This window comes from Motacilla alba, chromosome 2 (assembly GCF_015832195.1).
Source record: "Motacilla alba alba isolate MOTALB_02 chromosome 2, Motacilla_alba_V1.0_pri, whole genome shotgun sequence".
Classification (NCBI taxonomy): Eukaryota; Metazoa; Chordata; class Aves; order Passeriformes; family Motacillidae; genus Motacilla; species Motacilla alba.
In genome coordinates this window covers 69,308,684-69,328,678 of record NC_052017.1, presented here as the reverse complement: position 1 = coordinate 69,328,678, position 19,995 = coordinate 69,308,684, and the positions used below count along the sequence as shown (strand labels likewise).

At 42.6% G+C, this 19,995-nt stretch overlaps 1 protein-coding gene across 1 annotated transcript in view; it reads left to right on the top strand.

Moving 5' to 3' along the window:
- The first annotated feature begins 510 nt into the window (after positions 1-510).
- Positions 511-19,995, top strand: part of GMDS (GDP-mannose 4,6-dehydratase) — a 408,928-nt gene continuing 389,443 nt past the window's right edge. The window contains exon 1 of the mRNA XM_038127425.1: positions 511-890. Coding sequence (XP_037983353.1) covers positions 777-890 — 114 coding nt within the window. The 5' untranslated portion in view covers positions 511-776. The remainder of the gene's footprint in view (positions 891-19,995) is intronic.

The window sequence follows — 19,995 nt, the reverse complement described above, 5'->3', positions numbered from 1 at the left end:
AAACCACGGGCAGGCACCTTCTTCCTTGTACATACAGCGACCTGGATAAAAGCCGTGCTGGTCCAGTGCCTCGTCAAAAGAAGAAACACTTGTTGCAAATCCCTTTTTCCAGAAGCCTTTGGTCCGTTTATAACCAAGCGTGTCCAGAGTGGGAACGCTCGGAACCTCCAGCGCGGCCCCCGCGGCCGTACCTCGGTGACTCCTCCGCGCCGCGGGGGGCGCTGTGCGCCCGGCCCCGCTCGCCTCACGCAGCACCGCCGGCGCATCCTCCGCCCCGACACGCTGTCAGGAAGTCGGGCAGCCTCACTCCCCCTCCTCTTCTTCCTCCTCCTCCTCTTCTTCCTCCTTCTCCCTCTCCTCCTCCTCCTCCGGCCACGCCCCTCCCGCCCGCTCTCAGCCAATCACCGCGCCAGCTTTCGGCCCCGGCGCATCTCCCGCCCCTTCAGGGGAGCGCCGGGGCTCCTGATTGGCTGCGGGGTCGGGCCGCGCGGCGGGAGCGGTGCCGAGCGCGGGGCGCGCTCCCGGGCTGCGCGGCGGGAGCGCGCCTGCAGGGGGCTGCACCTGCGGCCGCCGCGGGGCGGGGCGGGGCGGGAGCGCGGGCGGGCGGCGAGCGCGGAAATGCCGCGGCGGCGGCGGCCGGGGCAGCGCAGGTAACCCCGGGTGCCGGCAGGCATCCTCCCCTCTGTGCCCGCCCCCAGCGCCGGGAGCCTCGCCCCGGCGGCCGCGCCTCCGCTCCGGGATACCTCCGCACCTGGGACGCGCCCGCCGCCGGCAGGATGGCACAGCCCGCGGCGGGGGAGGCGTGTGGCTGCGCCGCCGCCGCACCGGGAGACGACGGCGAGGAGATGAACGGCAGGAAGGTGGCTCTGATCACCGGCATCACCGGGCAGGTAACGGCGGGGGCTGCCCTCGTTCACGTGCCCTCCCGGCGGCGGAGGGAGAGGGAGAGGGGATGGGAAAGACCCTCCCCGAGGCGCCCGCAGGCAGCCGTGACCGGGGCCGGGCGTGGGAGAGGGGCAGTGCAGGGCTCGGCGTGGGTCTGCCCTTCGCCTTCGCTCCCGGGCCCCGGGGCACATCCCCGCGGGTGCGTTCCCAGCCCGGCGCCCGCTTCCCTTCCCCGCCGGTGCCGCCAGTTCCGCGCCGGGCTGGAGCTCCCCCTGACAGCCCCTGGCTGGGTCAGAGGCGGACAGACCTCCTTGTGGGTAGGACTTGTCTGCCCGGGAGGTCTGTGGTGTTCTTCAGCTGGTGTGAAAGAGATGGGGTGCAATGCTTTTTTTGTCTAGTGTCTGGACTGTCTTGTAGTAGTCTGTACCAGGAATTCCTGAGAAATCAGCTAAACCTGTACAGGGATGAGGTGTGAAGTGTGCATCACTGAAAAAGGAGCAGCACCTAGGAGAGACAGTACAAGGAGCCAGTGTTGGGACCCTTCATCCTGATGGTCTGCAGTGGGGAAGGTACCAGTGCAGGTGTGAGGCAGCCAGAGTTGGTTGTGACCTGATCAGGCTTGCCATTCAAGGGATGCTTGTTACTTGCCACTGTGACACACTGGGCAGCCATGCATTTACAGTCAGTACCTGCTTTATCCTGAAACCTGAATGGATGTCAAAAGCGTTTCCCCAGGCCACCTGTTTTGTACTTGTGTACGTTCATTGCAGTCTCAAATTTTTTTGGCTATATTACTCATAGGGATAAAGATGCTCTCAGAGTCCTGGTGCTTTGAGCAGAAGGTGCAGGAGAAAGATGGCATGGAAAGAGAAAGAAATCACAGTCTCCCTTGGAGCAACTTCTGCATGATGAAAAAAGATGTGATGGTGGTGAGTTTTAACCTGGTGAGGTGTGCAGGAGGGTTGATATGTGCAGTTTGTGGCTTGTGCTGCTGCACTTCCAGTAGGCAGCTGGGATAGCTGGTTGGACTGTTTGTGCACACAGAGATCTGCATTGCTCTGTCTTTGCTGGCAAGTGGGTGCTAAATGAAAAGTTCTTCTGGACATGCTTACTCATATTTGAGGGACATCTCATTTGCAATGTAGATACCTCCCACCACCTGGGAAAATTTGCTCTCCTTTCACATTGCTTATCTCCAGGAGCATGCTGGTACTGAATGCCTTCTGCTTGGAGGGTGTATCTCCTGTGATTGGTATAACTTGTTAAGTAAGTAATGTATAGTAGCCATTAAGGCTCATTTTAGAATCCCAGTGGAACAGCATTTTTTCTTTATGGCTTGCATTTAGTCAGTGACTGCTTCATACATGGAAGAACTTCTTACCCTTCAACTGTGACTTGTCCTGGTATGTTTGTATATCCACTGTGAGGTGTTGGTGTGGATTGTTGAGAAGTGCATGAGCACTGTCAAAAAGTACATGTCAAAACAAACATGTTGCTCTTTTACTCTGAGACAGTCAATGCCGTCTGTCTTTTTATTTTATAGTGGAAGAACCAGTGAGTTCTTTGTGAGGGAGTAAATCCAGAAACTAGCTTTTCATCTGCTATCTGAGAGAACCTGTACTGTGCTTTGAACATTCACCGGCTGCTTGTGCTTCGCCTCATTATGCCTGGTCCCATGTGTTCTTGCCACACTTTTTGGTCCACACTCTTCTCATGGGTTAGCAGCTGTCTGCCAATAGCAGGCTGGGGAGAACCCTCCAAGGGGCTGTCTGAGATGCAACTATGTCTGAGAAAAGGAAAAACTAGTGATCTCTATGTACTAACACTTTTGCTTGATGTTTATTTCTAGCAAGAGCACAGTCAGAGCTTTCCCAAGGACTCCTTTGGTGCTGTGTGAAAAGTCTTCCAGGTTGTTGGCAGAAGTGCGTTTCTCTTCATCAAAGATAGTAAGTTAGAGGCCTGTAGCTACAACACCATGATTCTTTCAGTACTGTGTTCTCTATATTACTTTGTCTGTTTCCAAAGCAGCTCTTCCTTCTTAGCTTAACTTTTGACAGGCATATTATTTGTCATTGGAACACATGGAGAACCAGAGCTAGGAAAGGCCTTTGTTGGGGCGGTGTAGTTCTCCATAGTTTTGAGATCTGCTGCCAGGATTCCTGGTCCATCTATTTTCTCTGATGAATTTTAAAGAAAGTCATGTACTACGTGTTCCTTACCCTTCTTTGAAGAGGCTCACACAGAAATGGGAGATTTGGATTTTGTTTCCTGTGTGAGGAAAGGAGACTGGTATCTCCCTGCCCCTGAAGAAATAGTGCAAGATGTTTTTAAACTTAGTTACCATGCGTAAAATGTACAACTATGCCGAAGTGGAAGCTAGAGCTCAGGCTTTGTCTCTCCCAGGCAATTATTTTAACAACTGTGCTAAAGAGTATTGGCCTGTTTCAAATTCTTCCTTTAACTGGGTGCTCTTTCAAGGTGGGAGATGAAGGCTTGCATCTCTTCAGACTGAAGGTGGTATAGAACAGAATTGGATGGTAAACTCCCCTTATTTAAATTGTGCTCTTTCTGCTACAGCAAAAAACAAGCTGGCGTAGTTGTATTGTATAAAGAACTTGCTTTTGTTTGTGTGTGGCCACTGTACTCTGAGAGTGTTTGCTGAAGTAATGCCCTGTAGGGCCTGGTACATAAGGATAGGTGAAAGATAAGTATTGAGCTGGATGTGGACCATGACAGTTTTGGGCAATTGTGGAGTAGGGCTTTTGTTGTTAGAGTACTCTTGGGCCAGGTGAAGTGCTGCTTGAACTATAACAGCCCTTCCTGATGATGCCTCAGCAAGTGTGCTTACTCATAGTGCTGGAATCAGACAACTCATTATTTTTCAGAACTTCTGTGTAACCATGAACATGTGGATTGTTCACCTTTTCCACTAACAAAAGTTGGGGGTTTCTTTCTAGGACGGAGAAAGAGTTGAGCTCAGATAGTTATACTTTGATAATGGAGCAATTGACCGATGATGCAGCTTTTAACTGAAATGTAACACAGAGATATGGCACAACTGAAACTTCTAGTTAAGGGACTTTCAGTGGGGTTCATGAGACTTTACAGCATGCCGGAGAAGGATGTCTGCCACAAGTTCTTCTGTTTAGTGAGAGACTGGAGGCGCATGCCATTTGCCAGCTTAACTTCACCTGTTAATGAAATCAGTTCCGGTGACTTGCTTTTCTTCTGGATAGAAGACATTTAGAGGACAGGTATCTGCAAGGGTGAATGTGTTACTGATAAGAAGGTGAGTTTGACCTCTGGCCAAATAACAGGGAGAGTTTGCTGCATGCATGGGGGAAGCCACAAAGAAGAGCAAATTTCATAATTCTATAATCAGGATTTAAATGGCATTCTGGCTCCAAGGGCTGAGCTTTAGTTTCTATTAAATCAAAGCATATGTATCAACCTCTACAAATTCTGCATTTGCCCTTGGAGTTATGGTGAAATCAGTATCATTGTAGCACTTGCATTGCTGATAAGAGACTCTAAGCGTGTAGGCAGTAGTGTTATATAGTCCTTTTGCAATATTGAGATTTCTCTTATCTTTCTCACACCACAGCAGTGGGACGAACCACATTTCACTGTTTTGCTAAAATGACTTCCAGAGTGAGGCAGTTGCTGTGGTTAGATGGATGAAACATTTCTGAAGTGTCATGTAGGTATTGGTCTGCTGGTAGACTAGTTATGAGTAATGCATAGCAGTTTTTTCTTCATTTTAAGAGAAGTATTTTAAATTAAACAGGCCTCTTGTATGTGTTTAAGTGAACATATTTTTTTAAAAAATCTCAAAGAGGTTGAATATGACTAAGAGTATTTTCACAATGCAAAATGAACATGCTGGACATTTCAAACCTTGGTAACTTGAAGAGTTACTCTGTAAAAATGGGAGTTTTGAATCAAATACTAGTATTACTAACAATGTAATTCTAGTTATCCAAACATGGCTTGTTGTTTATACCAGGAAGCTACTAAAGTGGTACATTTTAAAATCATTGTTTTCTAGACCTTGTGACGAAATATCTCTTAAAATTGCACTTAAATATCTAGAATGTCTGATTGCACTGCAGTCAGTCTGATTGTCTTAAACTGATACTTGTAGAAGTATTTAGATATTTGACTTCTTGGAAAAGTACCAAGAAATAATCTCTCTGAGCCTAACTATGAGGTTATATGTTGATGTTTTTAATTTTCCCACTTGGCCCCTGGGTTACGAGCAGTAAATAATATCTGTCTGCATCTGGTGCTTTCCTAGGAGAGGCAGCAAGGTAGACCAAGATAGTTCAGCAGGCACTTCAAAGCTCAGTTTAGTATGAAGCAATGCATTAGAGCTCAGTGTCAGTATATGCCCGAGGCTATTGCAAACGGTGGATGAAGGCAGCAGTTGTGTCTCTGCCTTGTGAGAGTTCTTACGGCAGCAATACTAGCCTCAGCCTCTGCTCCTTTGCCTGCAGTTCTGTCAAACACAGCTTCCATTTGGCAAAACTTAATGCAGCATCCTCAGAACTTTCAACCAAGCCTGGAGAGAACTGAAAGAGTTGGGTCTGCCTCTGTCTTTTGCATCGAAAGTTCAGTTGCTTACAGCCTTTGCTATTCCTCTAACACACAGAACCCTTATACTCGCGTACTGCAGGTTTCATGCCACAGTTACAGTTCACAGTTGGAGAAAGGTTAACTGTATCAAGAGGGGGAAGAAAGATACTAAGAAATCTCAATTTACAACTGTAAATCTTGCTCAAGTTGTTTGTTTTTTTGAAAATTTGGCTGTTGAGGTGAAACTGAGCAAGACAGGCTCAGTGGGGCAAAGTACAGTAATAACAGAATATGAGTCATTGCTTAGTATTAAAAAAAACCCTGAAATGAATAGCTGGTAGAGGGTTATATACTATAAAACTCTTTGATACTCTGTGGCTAAAATGAAGTAAATGTTACTTGGAGAAGAATAGTAGAGGAAAGAGTTAAACAATGTTTATGAAAGCTTCTTTCAGTATTGTGATCAAACTGTGAGGTTGGAATTTGTGTCACTGGAGAACGTGTGTATACCTGAAAACCATAGGTAGAGAAACATTATAGCCTGTTGTACCAGAGACAGGATGTTGGTTTGCCAGAAGGATAAAATCAGAGGGATTGGTTTTTCGCATTGAAATAGGAGGATAATCTTTGCTGAAACTGGCTAAAGGTAAATATTAGCATTGCTGCCATTTCATTAAAACAAATAGTCTTAGTTTCTGAGTAAAGCTAAATATTAGTATTGCTGCCTGTTCATTTAAACAAATATTGTCCTGTTTGAAGCCAAGTACTCTATTCAGTTTCTGTCTCTAAGTGGCCAGGAGTTGTCTTGAGTGAGGATTTCATGTGCATTGATCATCCTTATTATAGTTTGAGGATGCAGAGATGTAGGAACACTGAATTGGGCCACAAACTTAAATGCAAGAGACGTCTTTTAAACTTGGGGGAGTATGTTTTTTTTTTGCGGTGGCTTTTATTGGATTGGTTTGTTTTAAATGATGAGGATGTCAAGTACAGAAGAAACTGACTACAGAAGTTGAGTGTCTGTCCCTGGAGGTACCCAAACCAAATTGAACATATTACACTTGTTGACCCTGTCTTCAGCAGGGATCTTGAACTGCACAGAAGTCCCTTTCAGTATAAGGTTGTATGATATTGTGACCACTCCACAGGATTGGAAGTGGAACCACCTGCAGTTTGTGACAAGATGGCATAAGGGGCTTGTTGAAAATAATTTGCAGCAAATGAATAGTGGCTCTGGCATGAAACTAAGCTTTCCTAAAATATAATTCCAGGTATTTTCCCTTTACAGGATATAAATGAGGAGTGCTGGTATTGATTGTCGCCCAAAACTCTTGATAAAAAGGTATTTTACTGAGTAAAGTAGTATAACAAATACTGAAATGGAAGACTAGAGTATTTTCTGAAAGCAGAGACCCTATTTATACAGAGATGCCTCCTGACTTTTGATTGCCTTGGCTCCCTTTTGGAAAGAGGAGGGCTACTAGATAGACTAATTCAACTTCTGCACTACTAGCCATTTATAAATACATGGTTCAATGCTTTACTCTTTCATATGGTTTATACTCTACACCAGTATGTGCAGGGCTTTTGTCTTTTTCTAGGAAGAAGTCCTGGGAGTCCAGGACTTTGGTTGCTCTCTGTGCCTGGCTGGGGTAGCCCATCTGGATTCCATTGCCTTTCAGAATAATGCAGTTAGTGATGGCATTTGAACATAAGTTACCTAGAAGATAATCACAATCAAAAGTATTACTGGTACAGGATTAGTTCATGTGTGCCTTGATATATTAACTTCCTTTTTTTTCTTTCCACCTTTGCACAGCTTTGCTCAATGTTTGTGACTGCCAGTGAAGTCTGTTCTTTAGTTGTATACTGGAGAGGGAAGTTCTGGTAGCCTGGCTCAGCTAGCAGGCTTTCAATTTGAGGACCAGTGCAGGCAGTCTGATTCCTTGTGTTTGAACATGATGTATGCAGGATGTGGATCGAAAAACATTGAGAGCAACAAGTGAATCATAAGGTACTGTATGCTGTGATGTGTACCTGCTGTGAACGTAGATAAAATACTGAAAGTGTTCCAGGAAAAAGAAAATGCTGAAGTTCCTGTTAATGGTGCTGAGGTATGAAACAGATCTACACATGGTGACCAAATAGGGTTTGGGAAGATGACTTTCTCTGGGCAACATTTCTCATGACATCTGATGCTGTGGTTAGGGAGCTATTTGGCATTACTGCCTGGACTGACAGTACAGGAGAACAGAATACCCCGTTGCCAGCAGCATGCAGCTTCTTTAACCTTTAATTGTTTTGGGATTTTTAAATTTAATTAAGACTGGTGACTGCTGGCATAGACAGAACCTGTAGTTCTTTATTTCCTGAAGTTTTAAAGAGCTAAAGCCTCCTCTTCTCCCTGTACCTACCGCCAATCCAATCTGAATAGAGAACTCTAGTAAAAATCTTTTATATGTGACTTCATCTTCTACCACTAAATTTTGGTCTTTTTTTTTTCCCCTCTGATTATCTCTTTCAGATCCTTTTGTCTGTTGAGCTTTCTGCAGAAGGGATTCAGTTTCTTAGAAAATAGATAGCTATGCAGAAGGGCAAGGAAAAATGGAGTACTTGAACCTGCTGATGGCCTATGTGAAAAACACGTCAAAAGCTACCACTGTGATCCCTATAAATAATAAATAAAAGGTTGAATAAAAAGCTTTTCAGTGCAGTTGTGATACTGGTGTTCTTCCTAGTGGTGCTTCCTGTCACTCAAGACAAGACACCTTGTCTTTGAGGAGTACCAAGTCTGGGTTTCTTTGCACTTGCCTATGCTTTCATTCAGTCTGGGAGGCAGGAAGTACTTTCTTTCTCTTGGCAATTTGTAGCAACCTTATCCCAACTTCTTCAGACTTCTGGGTCTGGAGTAGACTCCTGATTTAGTGACTGTTCTTACAAGCTTGTCAGCTCAGTTTCTCCTACACTGTCGCAGCACAACTCAGGCTTATTTTGGAAAGCACAGCTTCCTTGAAGCACTGGGTGGATGACGGCACAAGAACAAGGTGGCAGCGTGGTCCATGTCCAGCTTCCTCTTTCACAAATGTATGTTCTCTCTTGCTCTAAATTTCTTCTTGCTACTTTGTGGCTTTTTAGCCAAGTGAGCAAAACAAAAAGATTTTTTTTCTCTTTATTATTTTTTGTCACCTCTGCCTCTTTCATATGAATCCACTGATTGTTTTTTCAGACCCCCAGCTAAGGAATTCCTTTGGGTCGTATGTGTGTGATCTGGAGGATGCAGTTCTGTCCAAATCTTTCAGTTAAGCAAAACCATAGAAGGTGAGGTGAAAGAGTGGAATTCTCTCAAGTTTCCTGTTCCTATTACTGGAAGCCCTTATGGCTTGTTCCTTTTGAGGGTGTTCACAGGCTTTACAACCTAAATCCACAATGAAGCTTTTGTAATGCCTGCCAAACAAATTGATCTGAACTGGCTTATCTTTTGTCACCTGTGCTTTTCACATGTGTTCAGCAGCTGAACTTCCTCATATGCAACTTGAATGTTGGAACAATTTTAATTTAGTCACAAATACACACAGATCAGTATAACCAAGGCAGGCTTCCTTCTTCGGGAGTATTTCTTGTTAAAGTCTCATTCTTTTTTTTTAATGGGAAATATGATTTTTTTCTTGTAACTCAGTGTCATTTGACAGTAAGCAAAGTAAGTGTAAAAACACATCTATTGACTTCAAAATGATTGCAGTTAGTTCAGTGATAAGTGCCATTGAAGGCATTAGATACTGTGTACCCTGAGACAACTCCAGTTTGATGAATAATGGTACATTTGCAGTGTGCCGTCAAAGTTACTTGTGATATTGTCAGCTCCTTCATTACAATGCTCAGCTAAGCACACTGGTCCAACAGGTATGTCAGCTGCAAAGAGGTGCTTGCCTTGGATGAGGAATGCCATAGATCTTGGCCTTTTGCAAGGAGTATCCAAGTAGAGAAACCAGCTTGTGCTGCATTTGCCAAGCTTGAACACCTTTGAAATAACAGGAAAAATCATGCTCGTTCTAGAAAAATCTGGCTAACCACTAAGTATAGCAAGATATAGTCAAATTTTAGGAAATGTTTCTGCAGGGCTTCAGCTGTCATTTCACCAGTTTACTGCTGCTTGGAAATTCTTCTCAAAGGAGAATTCCTGCAGTCTGTGCAGTGAATTCTAATGCAGAAGGAAAAAATTATACCGTGTTAAGTGTCTAGGTGAGTGCTTTTGCTGTAATGAGAAGATGCCTTGTTTCTTCTGCATATCTGACACCTGTACAACTGTTAAAGAGGTGCCTCTTGGCTCTTTATTATGCCTCAGGTAAATGGTAACTTTTCCTGTGTATTCAGAGGCAGTCTGAGGTAGCATGTCACCCTACTGTAAAGGAAGCCTTAAACCACCCAATCCCCAATATAGAAAATGGTAGACAGTTTTATTTGTATCCTAGGATGTCTGAAGCTGTGCCAGAAGTACCTTGGAGACATTTATTTCCATTCATAAAGTGGTAAGACTTTCCCAAAGTGTATAGATTGGTGTATATGTCTTGCAGAAAATAAAACAAAAAGTCAAGAACAAAATACTTCTGACTGCTCCTATACATCTTTTTTCCCTTTTTCCCCTGAGTTTTGTTTCTAGTTTGATATGCTGCAGTCCCTTCTGACTGTTACTCTGAGTTTTATTGTAAACTTCTGCTGGTGCTATTCTGGAACTGGGTAGCAATATCTGACTGTTTAGGTTGCTATTCATCAAATTACAGGCATGCTGTCAAGAGTGTGGTTATTTTGTTTATTTTTTTTTCCCTAGCATTTGCTTGGTCCATGAAGAATCTCTTCAGATGCATTAGCAATGGGTGGCTTCATCAGTGATGCGGGTGATGACCCATAGCTTCCTCTTAATTGAGATTTCTCTGTTGAAAGGATAAGAAACAGACACCGTATTTTTAGCTGCTGATTGTTGTCCTTGCTTTTTTCAGCACTGATATCCTCTCTAAGAGCAGAAACATTACTGTGGAGCATGTTTGGTTTTGAAAGCTGAAATTTCTGGGTATACTGTCTGGATTTCATACAACTAAATAATTGTGGTTTTGATGTCAGTGTAATTCTTTCCATGATTAGACAGTAATAGTCTGTCAATGTATTCCTGCCAAAATTTAGCATGCTGTTTGCCTCTGAAGTTAAATACTATTAAAATACTACAAGATAAACAATATGAAAGGGGTACAGAACTCTTCAAGCCTGCATGCAAAATACTCTTCCATCTTTTAGGTATCTCTTTGAGGTCTATCTGCTTCATGGGAATGCTTAAAAAGGTGCAGCTGAGAAGCTTCTTCGTGGTGCTGATTTGAGTGTTACTGGTCAAGCATTGCTCTGCTGGAGCCCAGGCCTGGTCTTTGTGAGCAGACCTTCACAGCCTCTTGGCTAAAAAGTGGTTTTGTTCCCCTCAGTGTTTGAAATGATACTGGAAGCTGTTCCAGAATCTCTCTGGTCTTTGAAAAAGCGGTGAGGACTCTGGTTGTAGATCTGCAGGCTCAGTAAAATATGTAATTTAATTTTGGAAGGCAAAATAAAGTTGGAGAATTATTCTGATATGTGAAGCAAGGAAATTACAAAGACTAAGAGTTAAACTTTGCTTTATGCCCTTGCTAGTCCATTTTAGAAAAACAGTTATACCTGCAGCTGATCTGAGACTGAAAAGTTGTAACTGTGTGGCTTTGCTTCGTGTGTTTAATTTCTTGTGGTCACCTGATGTACATTAAATGTTTCTATGATCTTATTGTAGCACTTTATAGTTGAATATATAGTGTAACTGTTTAAGTCCCTTTTCTGCATTTTTCAGGAAGAAGACAATTTTTTACTAATTTGAGAGATTTTCATTATTCAAGAATAAAATAAGGATCTTAAGACTGCGTCTCCAAAATTACACTTGCTGTATTTTCATTGGTATTATCATTGTGTTTTCACACTCTATTTATGCTGGATCACTGTTTAATCATGTTATAGAAGCCATCTTTGTAGAAATGCATTATGCTGGTATTTTTGATTTGTGAAGTCTGGCTAGAATTTCAAATAATTTCATTGCTTGTAGCTTTACTTGTTTAAATATTAGAAGAGATCAATTTATTCTTAAATTGGAGAGTAACTCATATAGGGAAATACTGATTGCTAGTTCCTTTTAAAGTGCAATTCAGCTTTGTCACATGCAAAATTAGTTTTCATCATACTCAAGGATCTCACATCTGTCTGCTGTCTTGATCAGTTAAAGACAGGTGCAACACAGACTTGGCAAATTGAAAGCAAATTCAAGACTAAAGAAATTCCCTAATGATGCCATGGTTTTGATTTTAATAAATTGAGAGAACTGCAAAATGATGGTTTATGTTATTTTTAGAAGACATAAAGGTGTGTAAAGCAGAAAATAAGAGTTTGCACATGCATTTGAAATACATTAACTGATGGGGAAGCTGTGTAGAAAGTACCTCCAGTAGCAGACAAAGAGCTAGCTCTTGATACTGGTTATGTAAGCTGAGTTTCTCAGAAATACTTGATGTGACTTTAAAATGTGACAGTGAACTTCCACTAATTAGTCGAATCCAATTAATTTCCTTTATACAAGCAGGTGTTGCCGGTGATGGATTCTGTCATCTTAGCTGGGAACCTTCTTGCTTAACTGTTTCAACACCTCAGCAGGTTTTCTAGGCAACTGTTTCAGTGAGTGAGAGCCCAGGCTTTTTTAAGCAAATGCAGGTGCCTACTTAGGCTTATAGCCAATACAATTCACAGCACCTGGCTTCCCTATCTGCTGAGTGTGAAAGGTGCTTGGGGTGGCTATCTGATGGGACTTACACTTTTATTGTCCTGAGTAGCTCCTCATCTTGCAATGAGGAAGCATTTATTTTGTACAAAGCACTCTACAGGATAAACAAAGGCAATAGAATTTGGTTACTGGAATTGTTTCTTCTAGAAAAAAAAGCCTATTGTGCAGTAAATGTGTTTATATGCAACTAAAGATACAGGGTCTGAATACTTTTACAGGTACTGTAAGGTTGCTGTGTTGGAGTTAATCTGAAGAGGAGCAGTGCTTCCAAATCCCTGCTTGCCTCCTCAGCATCATCTGCACAGCCTGTTTCTGATCCTCTTTGTGTTTTGAGGGATTGACCAGTGTATTACATTTTTCACTTTGCCTGATCTCAGTAATGTCTTATGTTGCTTTCATGTGTGTGCTGTGACTTTGATGTTAAACCAAGTTTCCAAGCAGAAATTGAGTGGTTTCGCTTCCAAACAGTTTTGGAGAGTTGGTTGTTGTTTCATGGAGACTGTTGCACTTGGCTGTGTGACTGTCCATCTTCCCCTTGTAAAACCTCCCTGTGTTTACTCACAAATGTTGGCAGCTGCTGTATTGTCTCTGAGTGTTGAAGGGCAGGATAGGGCCAGTTCATAGCCCTGGATGATAAGAAAATGGAAAAAGTGATCAAAAGCCAATTAAAAGTGATTCTTTTGAGGGCAGTAAAAGCCCACATGCCTCGTGAGGGTCTGTGATCTTGTGAGCCATTCAGTAAGCTGAGTGAAATGTCCCCTATTTCATCCAGATCAGTGCTGGTGGTTTTGAAGAATTTTTTTTTTCAATTGCTTTCACTAAGAAATAATTTGAACTTATGAGAGTGGTATTTGCTAATTATTTGACTTTGTGTGTGTGTATGTGTATGTTCAGCTTTCCCTCTCATATGTTTGGGGTTGAGGGAAAGATGAAGAAGGGGAAAGTTTATAAATCTACGCAATTTGTCAGATGTATTGCCTTTAAGTGTTTCGAGTTCCATATGTTCTTCTGAATGTCTCAATAAGAGGCTTTGTTTTAATGTGGTATAAAGAGAAAAAATTGTAGGAAAGGCCAGGATGAAAAATGACTTTGTTTCTATCTTTACAGCAGGACTGTATTGCCTTTGTCTTTATGCTTATGGAGGAAACACAGCTCATAGTTTGTATATGAATGTGTGTGGGAATCAGACTGCTAAAATTCATTGTTTAATTAAATTATTTTATTATGGCAACTAAGAGACATTACTGCTTTTCCATACTGAGGCAGTCAAGGGTGTTAGCTTTCTAAGCTAATCTGTAATGTTTTTTGGTAATTTAAACTTAATAGCAAAATACCCTGAAGCGTCAAAACACACTTTGAAGAAGTTTCTTTAGGGTTGCGATCACATTCTGTTTAGGGTTTCATTCTCTTTTTGTTTAAAAGAAGATGCTATTTTGCTGCAGAACCTTGAGTAATACATCCCCTAAGATGTATTTGAAATACTGCATTTTTCCTGCTTGTTTGGGTCAGATGTGGGTCTTGTGACGGCATAAGTGGGGCTTTTAATTTTGCATGCACAGGGCTAATCATTGCTTATTTGGTTATGGATTGCTTGCTTGAAGAATCTCAAATGCTGCCTTTTGAAACATAAATCTGTTAATGCCGTTCTGTGTTTAAGCGAAAGGTGGCCAAGTTACGAAGATCTATAGCTATGAAATGTGCATTAGCAGGCAGTTTCTTTGGAATGCCTCTAATTCTTGAAGAATGTATGCCAAAACAGAACATCACAAATTCTTATTTCTCTGTTTCTTGTGCTCTACCAAGTTTCTGTCTTACAATATTTATCAAACTGTCTTTCAAGGTGTAGTCCTGTTTGGCCATGATTGTTTCCCAAAACAATTTGCAGATTCTGGATCTTACTGTTTGGAGATCATGTAATAAAACATGGTTGACTTTTGTGTTTCACCCAGTGGAAGCAGAAACCGTGCTTCTGTGGATACTGGCGCAATAAGCTTGCCTCTACTGAAGGCCGTTTTTACAGCTGGGTGTTAAAGTCATGAAAACCAAACTGCTGACGCAGCCTTAATCACAGGGCCACAAGTAGCACTTCTTTGTTTTTGTGTGACAGCTTCATTGGTACTATTAATAGCTGGTTCCTTACAGGTGTTCATGTATAATAATTCTTACAAGACAACACTTGGTAAGTTTTCAAATGAATCACGTTAATTCCAGGATTAATTTTTGAAGAGAGACCTTTTGACTCTTTTTCCTTTTGAGGTTTTTGGTCATAAAAAATCCATATGTTGAAAGTGTTCATTATTTTTGGTTTTTCAAGTGCCCTGTATTTGGGAGAGAAGCAGGGAGAAATTAGCTTGCCTGTGACAGTGGGCAGCCCCACTTTATCTGATGTTGCCAGTCTTGGAAAAAACATGGATCTCTATTTTACTGCTCTGCCCTTGCTGCTGGGCTGGCAGAGCAGTCTAGGAGGTGTAGCTGCAGCATTGCTGTCTTTGAGGAAATACCAGGTGTAGTGAAATTGTGAAGAAAAACTGGTATGCTTCTGGTTTGAGACCCCAGCAAGGGAAACTGTATAGTAGAAAGTCTTTCCTCTGTTCTTGCTGGGTGTACATAGGGATGTCTCGTGCTTTTAGCAGAGCAGATGACAGAAGACAGAGCTCCCCTTGCAGGGCTTTCTGTTGCTCCCTTTTGGGTCTGGTGTGTGAGGTGGGGATGGGAGGACAAAGGAGTGACTGTACAGAACGTGAATCTGGAACAGCTTAGGTGGCTATAGTCACTCTTCAGACAGCTTGGAGAAACACCCTCCATGGAGTGAACTGTAAAAGCTGTTGTTCCCTCGTACGGTTATCACGGTGAGCCTCATTTTAAAGCAGCTGAGGGCTGGCATGCTGCCTCTACCAGGTAGTGCTGGTGAATGCAATAATACACCAGGACGTAATTATCTTGACCTCTGGAGAAACTGAACTGAGAGTAATTTGTTTCAGAAGTGAGCAATTTTCTGTGTGTGGCTCCTGGCATCCATAAAGCAAACAAGTCAGTGTTCAACTCCAGTTATAACCTCTCTGGGACTGCTGTTGAAACATGGCTAGCAGACGTGGTGTGGTACTCATACACTTCTTTCTTCCTGGCCTCTACCTGAGATTCTTGACATTTGGAAAATGCATATGAAGTTTATGTGCAATCGATAATGCTTTGATATGGATTTCAAAATTATATCAGATGCAGCTATATACACATGCATACTACAGTATCTTTAAAGAGTTTAGGTAGTGAAAAACCTGATCTGGATTTAGCTGGAAGTTCTTATTTGTTTTTTAAGAGATGTTGTAGGAGGAATGGCTTAATGAGTAAGGAGACCAGCCTTGCAGAACTAACACTCCTAACGTTACTATCTTGTTAATACATTTAGTCATGCTTAGTTTGTTAGTTACGAGGTAGAAGGCTGACTAATCCAGTGGAAATGTTGGGGAGGTGGTGGGAGGTCTAGAGACTGAGGAGGAGAGGCTATAAAGGTAAAGGTTTCTGGTTCTCCTACCTCTAGTTTTGTTTGTTTCAATGGTCTCCCAGTATTGCTGCTGTCAAGCCCAACCAAATGCAATCCTCAGCTCATGAGAGGTGGTTTTGCATCATCTATGTCTAGGGCAGGAAATGGAAGATTATGTGTGTGCAGTGCTGAAGGTTGCTAATGAACTAAGATTTAGGAAAAGATGAGCACTCCTAAAACTTGCTCCAGCTGAAAACCTTTCAGGGCTTTTTGTTTGGCCTTCAGATGTAGGTGACCTTGGTTGGCCACGCAGGTGTACTGAGGAAAACTGGATGGAATGGGCAGTGGGAATGGAGGGTAAAGATAGGATGGCCCCTTTCAGTGGAAGCATGCAAGAATGAAACTGTGTGTTGTTCATGAATGAAAACAGTATTTTTCAGGAAACCTTGTTTACAGGTTGAGATAAGCGAGTTGCTTTGTCTAGGTGTTTGCAGTATGCTGTGTATAAATTTGATACTCCTGAAGTAATGGTTAAAGGTGAAACATGACAAGCTGCCTTAAGGTAAATATTGCTGCTCTGCATCAGCAGTTCTGGATTGGTATCATTAAATTCTGACTTGATTCCTTGATTGTTTTGTTACCATGATTTGATCATCATTCTCAGTACCTCAGCTGTACCTGGCTGTTTTTAGGATTCCACTTTTAAGCTATTTCCTGTGAATTCCGATGACAAAGCATGAACACGGTGGCTGAGCTTTGTAGTGAGTGTTTTAGTAAGTAATGAGATTTTGTATAGACAGAAGGTGCTTTGTGTCACTTCCTTAACCACTTTCAAGAAGAGTTGCTGTTCCAGACAGCTGTGAGAGGACCTTGTTGGGGGTCCAGATCTCTTGAGAGTGGAGTTTAAAGTGGAGTAAGTTGGGTCCATGCTCTTTCCTCCTTCACTGGAAGCAGTGAAGTATGAGATGGGCATGGAAACTTTTGCCAGTTTTCTTTGTGATGGGAAAATAAACTTTGTGTGTGTGAAGAATCAAGTGAGAAATTGTCATCAATGGAGAGGGCCTAATGGCATAGGGAAAAGAAGAAAATCCCAAATCTGCATGCAGAGCACTGTTTGGAACAGGACTGGGGCACTGTTTCCCATCTTTTCCTGCCAGGGACAGGAGGCTCGTGACTCAAAATCCCATAATAGCTGGTCTCCATTTGTTGAACTTTATTTCATGTTGGTGTGAAAATTAGCAGAGAGTACTCTCCGTTTTACTATCTTGATTTTTTTTTTTCCTGCATCATGATGCAGCACAGACACTCAGTGGAATTTATGCTTCTGTTCCCTGAAAGGCTGATGGTGCAGTAGTGCTGTACTGCTCTCCCCCTTCCCCACCTGCTTGCAGGGCTGTGCTGCAGTGGCACGGGCAAGCTTTTCTGCCTGGAGGAGGGAGACAGTGGGTCTGGCTGTGCTGCCTTGAAAAGGAAGATGAGCTCTTTGTGTGAAGGAGATATCAAAGGGTGCGGGGTTTCACCCCCGGATTGGGACGACCCCGAAAGATGGAAAAGTCCCTCCTCCAACCCGTGCCTTCGAAGAAAGACTCAGTAGTCTTCTGTTGTCTGTTCTCAAGGTTGTTTATTGTTGGTTATCTACAAGATTCTTCTCCTGAACTGCTGTGGCCCGTTCAGCAGCTCAGACAAAGGCACTCTCTCTGCCCTCCCAGGAGGCTGGTGCCATCTTTTATATCATATATTACGTACTACATGTTTATACTTTTTCTCCAATACCTACTATCTATATTGAATGGTGACTTTCTACTCTAGACCAATCTGTGAGTGCCAACACCACCAAAGACATGGAGGTTAGGAAGGAGAAAGAAAGAGGACAGGGCACACCCAAGTCCCTCCATCTCAGAACTCCTGACCCCCATGTACAAAACTCGGACCCCTGCGTACAAGGCTTAAAACCCCCCTGTACAGCACTCAGAAATCCTACCCTTTACTTCGTGACTACTTCTACTATACTATCTAAACTTGTGTGTGTGTGGCTTGTAATTCTTCATACAGAGTTAGTAATTTGCTCCACGGGCTAAGATCAAAACCCCACGTGTGTCTTTGGCTGCATGCCAGGGTCTCAGAGCCCCCTGTCAGCGGCTCTGGCCATCCAGGACACCCAGAGGAGAGTCCTGGGTTCCGACAAAAGGGGAAGGTTTTTTTAATAAGGGGGAAAATCAAGTAATAACTTGATAACTTTCTTGGTACTTTGTATCCAGTAAAGCCCCTAATCTTTCCTAGTCCTTAAGAGAGGATGCCCTATACACAGGCTTGGTCATAACAGTCCTTATGGTTTTCAAGCCTCCTTATGTTTTTTTCTGACTTGAAAGAAATCACTTGCCTAAAGTCACTGTCTTTGCTTTGTTCATTCCTTGGTTTGAAAGCAGGCTTTTAAAGAGTGACTGCACACCTTAGTCTGGCTGAAGACAATACCTGGATAAGTGCACTTCCCAGCATGCTGCAAATGAGTGGCTGTGCTTGCAGGAAACATCTGGTCATGCCTAGACCTGAACTTTTTATCACACGTCAAAGGTTGTGTTTTTAAGCAGCAAGAAACATTGTCCCTCCAGTATATAAACTTTCTCCCCCTTTGTCCTTAGCTCTTTTCTCCCACTATGTCTTTTCCTAATTTGAACCTTGTCTGTTTTTTATGGAAATTAGCTGCCCACCTCCTGTGCTATTGGGTTTTGGTTATTAAGGAACCTGTTGCCAGAAGCACTGTCATCGAGCAGCTGGAGCTGCCACCATTTCCCTGTCCCCCCCTTTCCAAGCTCTCAGAGAAACTGATGGCTAACTTCACAGCTGATGTCAGCTTTTCAGTTGAGTGGGAAGGGAGGAAAACTCCTCAATGGGCAGTCTTCTCTCCAGATACGAAGTTGTGAAGTATGTGTCTTTCTAGACAGAGTTCCAGTGTGTCACAGCTGGAGTGCTATGCAGTGATGTAGTGCTGGGCAATGAGCAAAGCAATTAATGATATTTCTATCTTTCCTACTCTGAGACTTGTGAAGTTGCCAGTTTATTCCCAGACTTGACTTTTTTGCATGCTTAGAAGAGACACAAAGTTAGCCAACAACAATTTGATTCTTTCTATTAACGATTTAGCATGTCCAGATGTGCAGAGATTTACATACTTCTTCCACCCATGAGGAGCTCTGGGACTATTGCATCTGAGTGTAGTTTCAGGAAGTGATAAGGTTTCTGTTCCAGCAGAAAATTGTACTTATCTTCTGGAAAGAACATTTCAAGTCATTTTGCTGAATGTTACCTATGTAACTTTTATATGTATCTTGTTCATCTGGATACAAAATAGGCTGTTGCTGAAGGTAGGTATTACTTTGGCATAGTGGCAGCCTTTTTGAAAAAGTCTTGGACTCTGAAGAAGAATAGAAAAATTTCTGATTTTTTGCCAAAAAGTATATGCACCCTGGTTATTGTAGAAACTACGTGTTATAAAGATTCAAACTATGTTGTCCTGAAAAAGAGAGAACTTAATTCCATTCTTTTTTTAAAAGAAGGAAATTCTTGTGAGTAGGATGAAATCCTTGTGTTTTACATATGCTTGGATGATTTTCAGTTTTCTTTGGTGTTCAATTGCTTAATGTTTTACAGCACTGGCATCTGGATTTTTAGATTCCTCATGTGAAGTGAGCTACTTTTCTGTTCCTCCTCAGTGAGGAAGGTTTGCTTATGGATAACTGGCATGGAAACTGGGAATGGAGAAGACGAATAAAGTAGTATTTTATTTTTTGGATGGTCTAAAAGGAACTGCTGGAGTGTGTGTGTTGTTTGTTGACAGGAATTAATGCTTAGTTGTTGCTTTTGTGTATTCTATTTTTAAAATACGCTTTTGCCCTAAATCAGCTTGAATTGCTGATATTTGAACTGATGCTTCAGGGAAGAAAAATGGTTAACACTATGTATTTGGCAACACAATGTGGTGTTCCTGCAGAGCATTGGGGATCTTCTTTAGGGTTCTGCTACCACCATGATTGGTGAGTTTGGTAGCAGTGTTTCCTAGAAACTTCCTGTTATGACTGTCCCATTTTGCCTTCTCTGTTTCTTGCTGGGCTTTTACAGTAGATCCTAAAATTTCCTACATTGATTTTCTGTTTCATAACATGTGAACCAAGTGAACAAACTATGAGAGAAAACTGTGCGGAAGACAGAGGATGTTTTACAG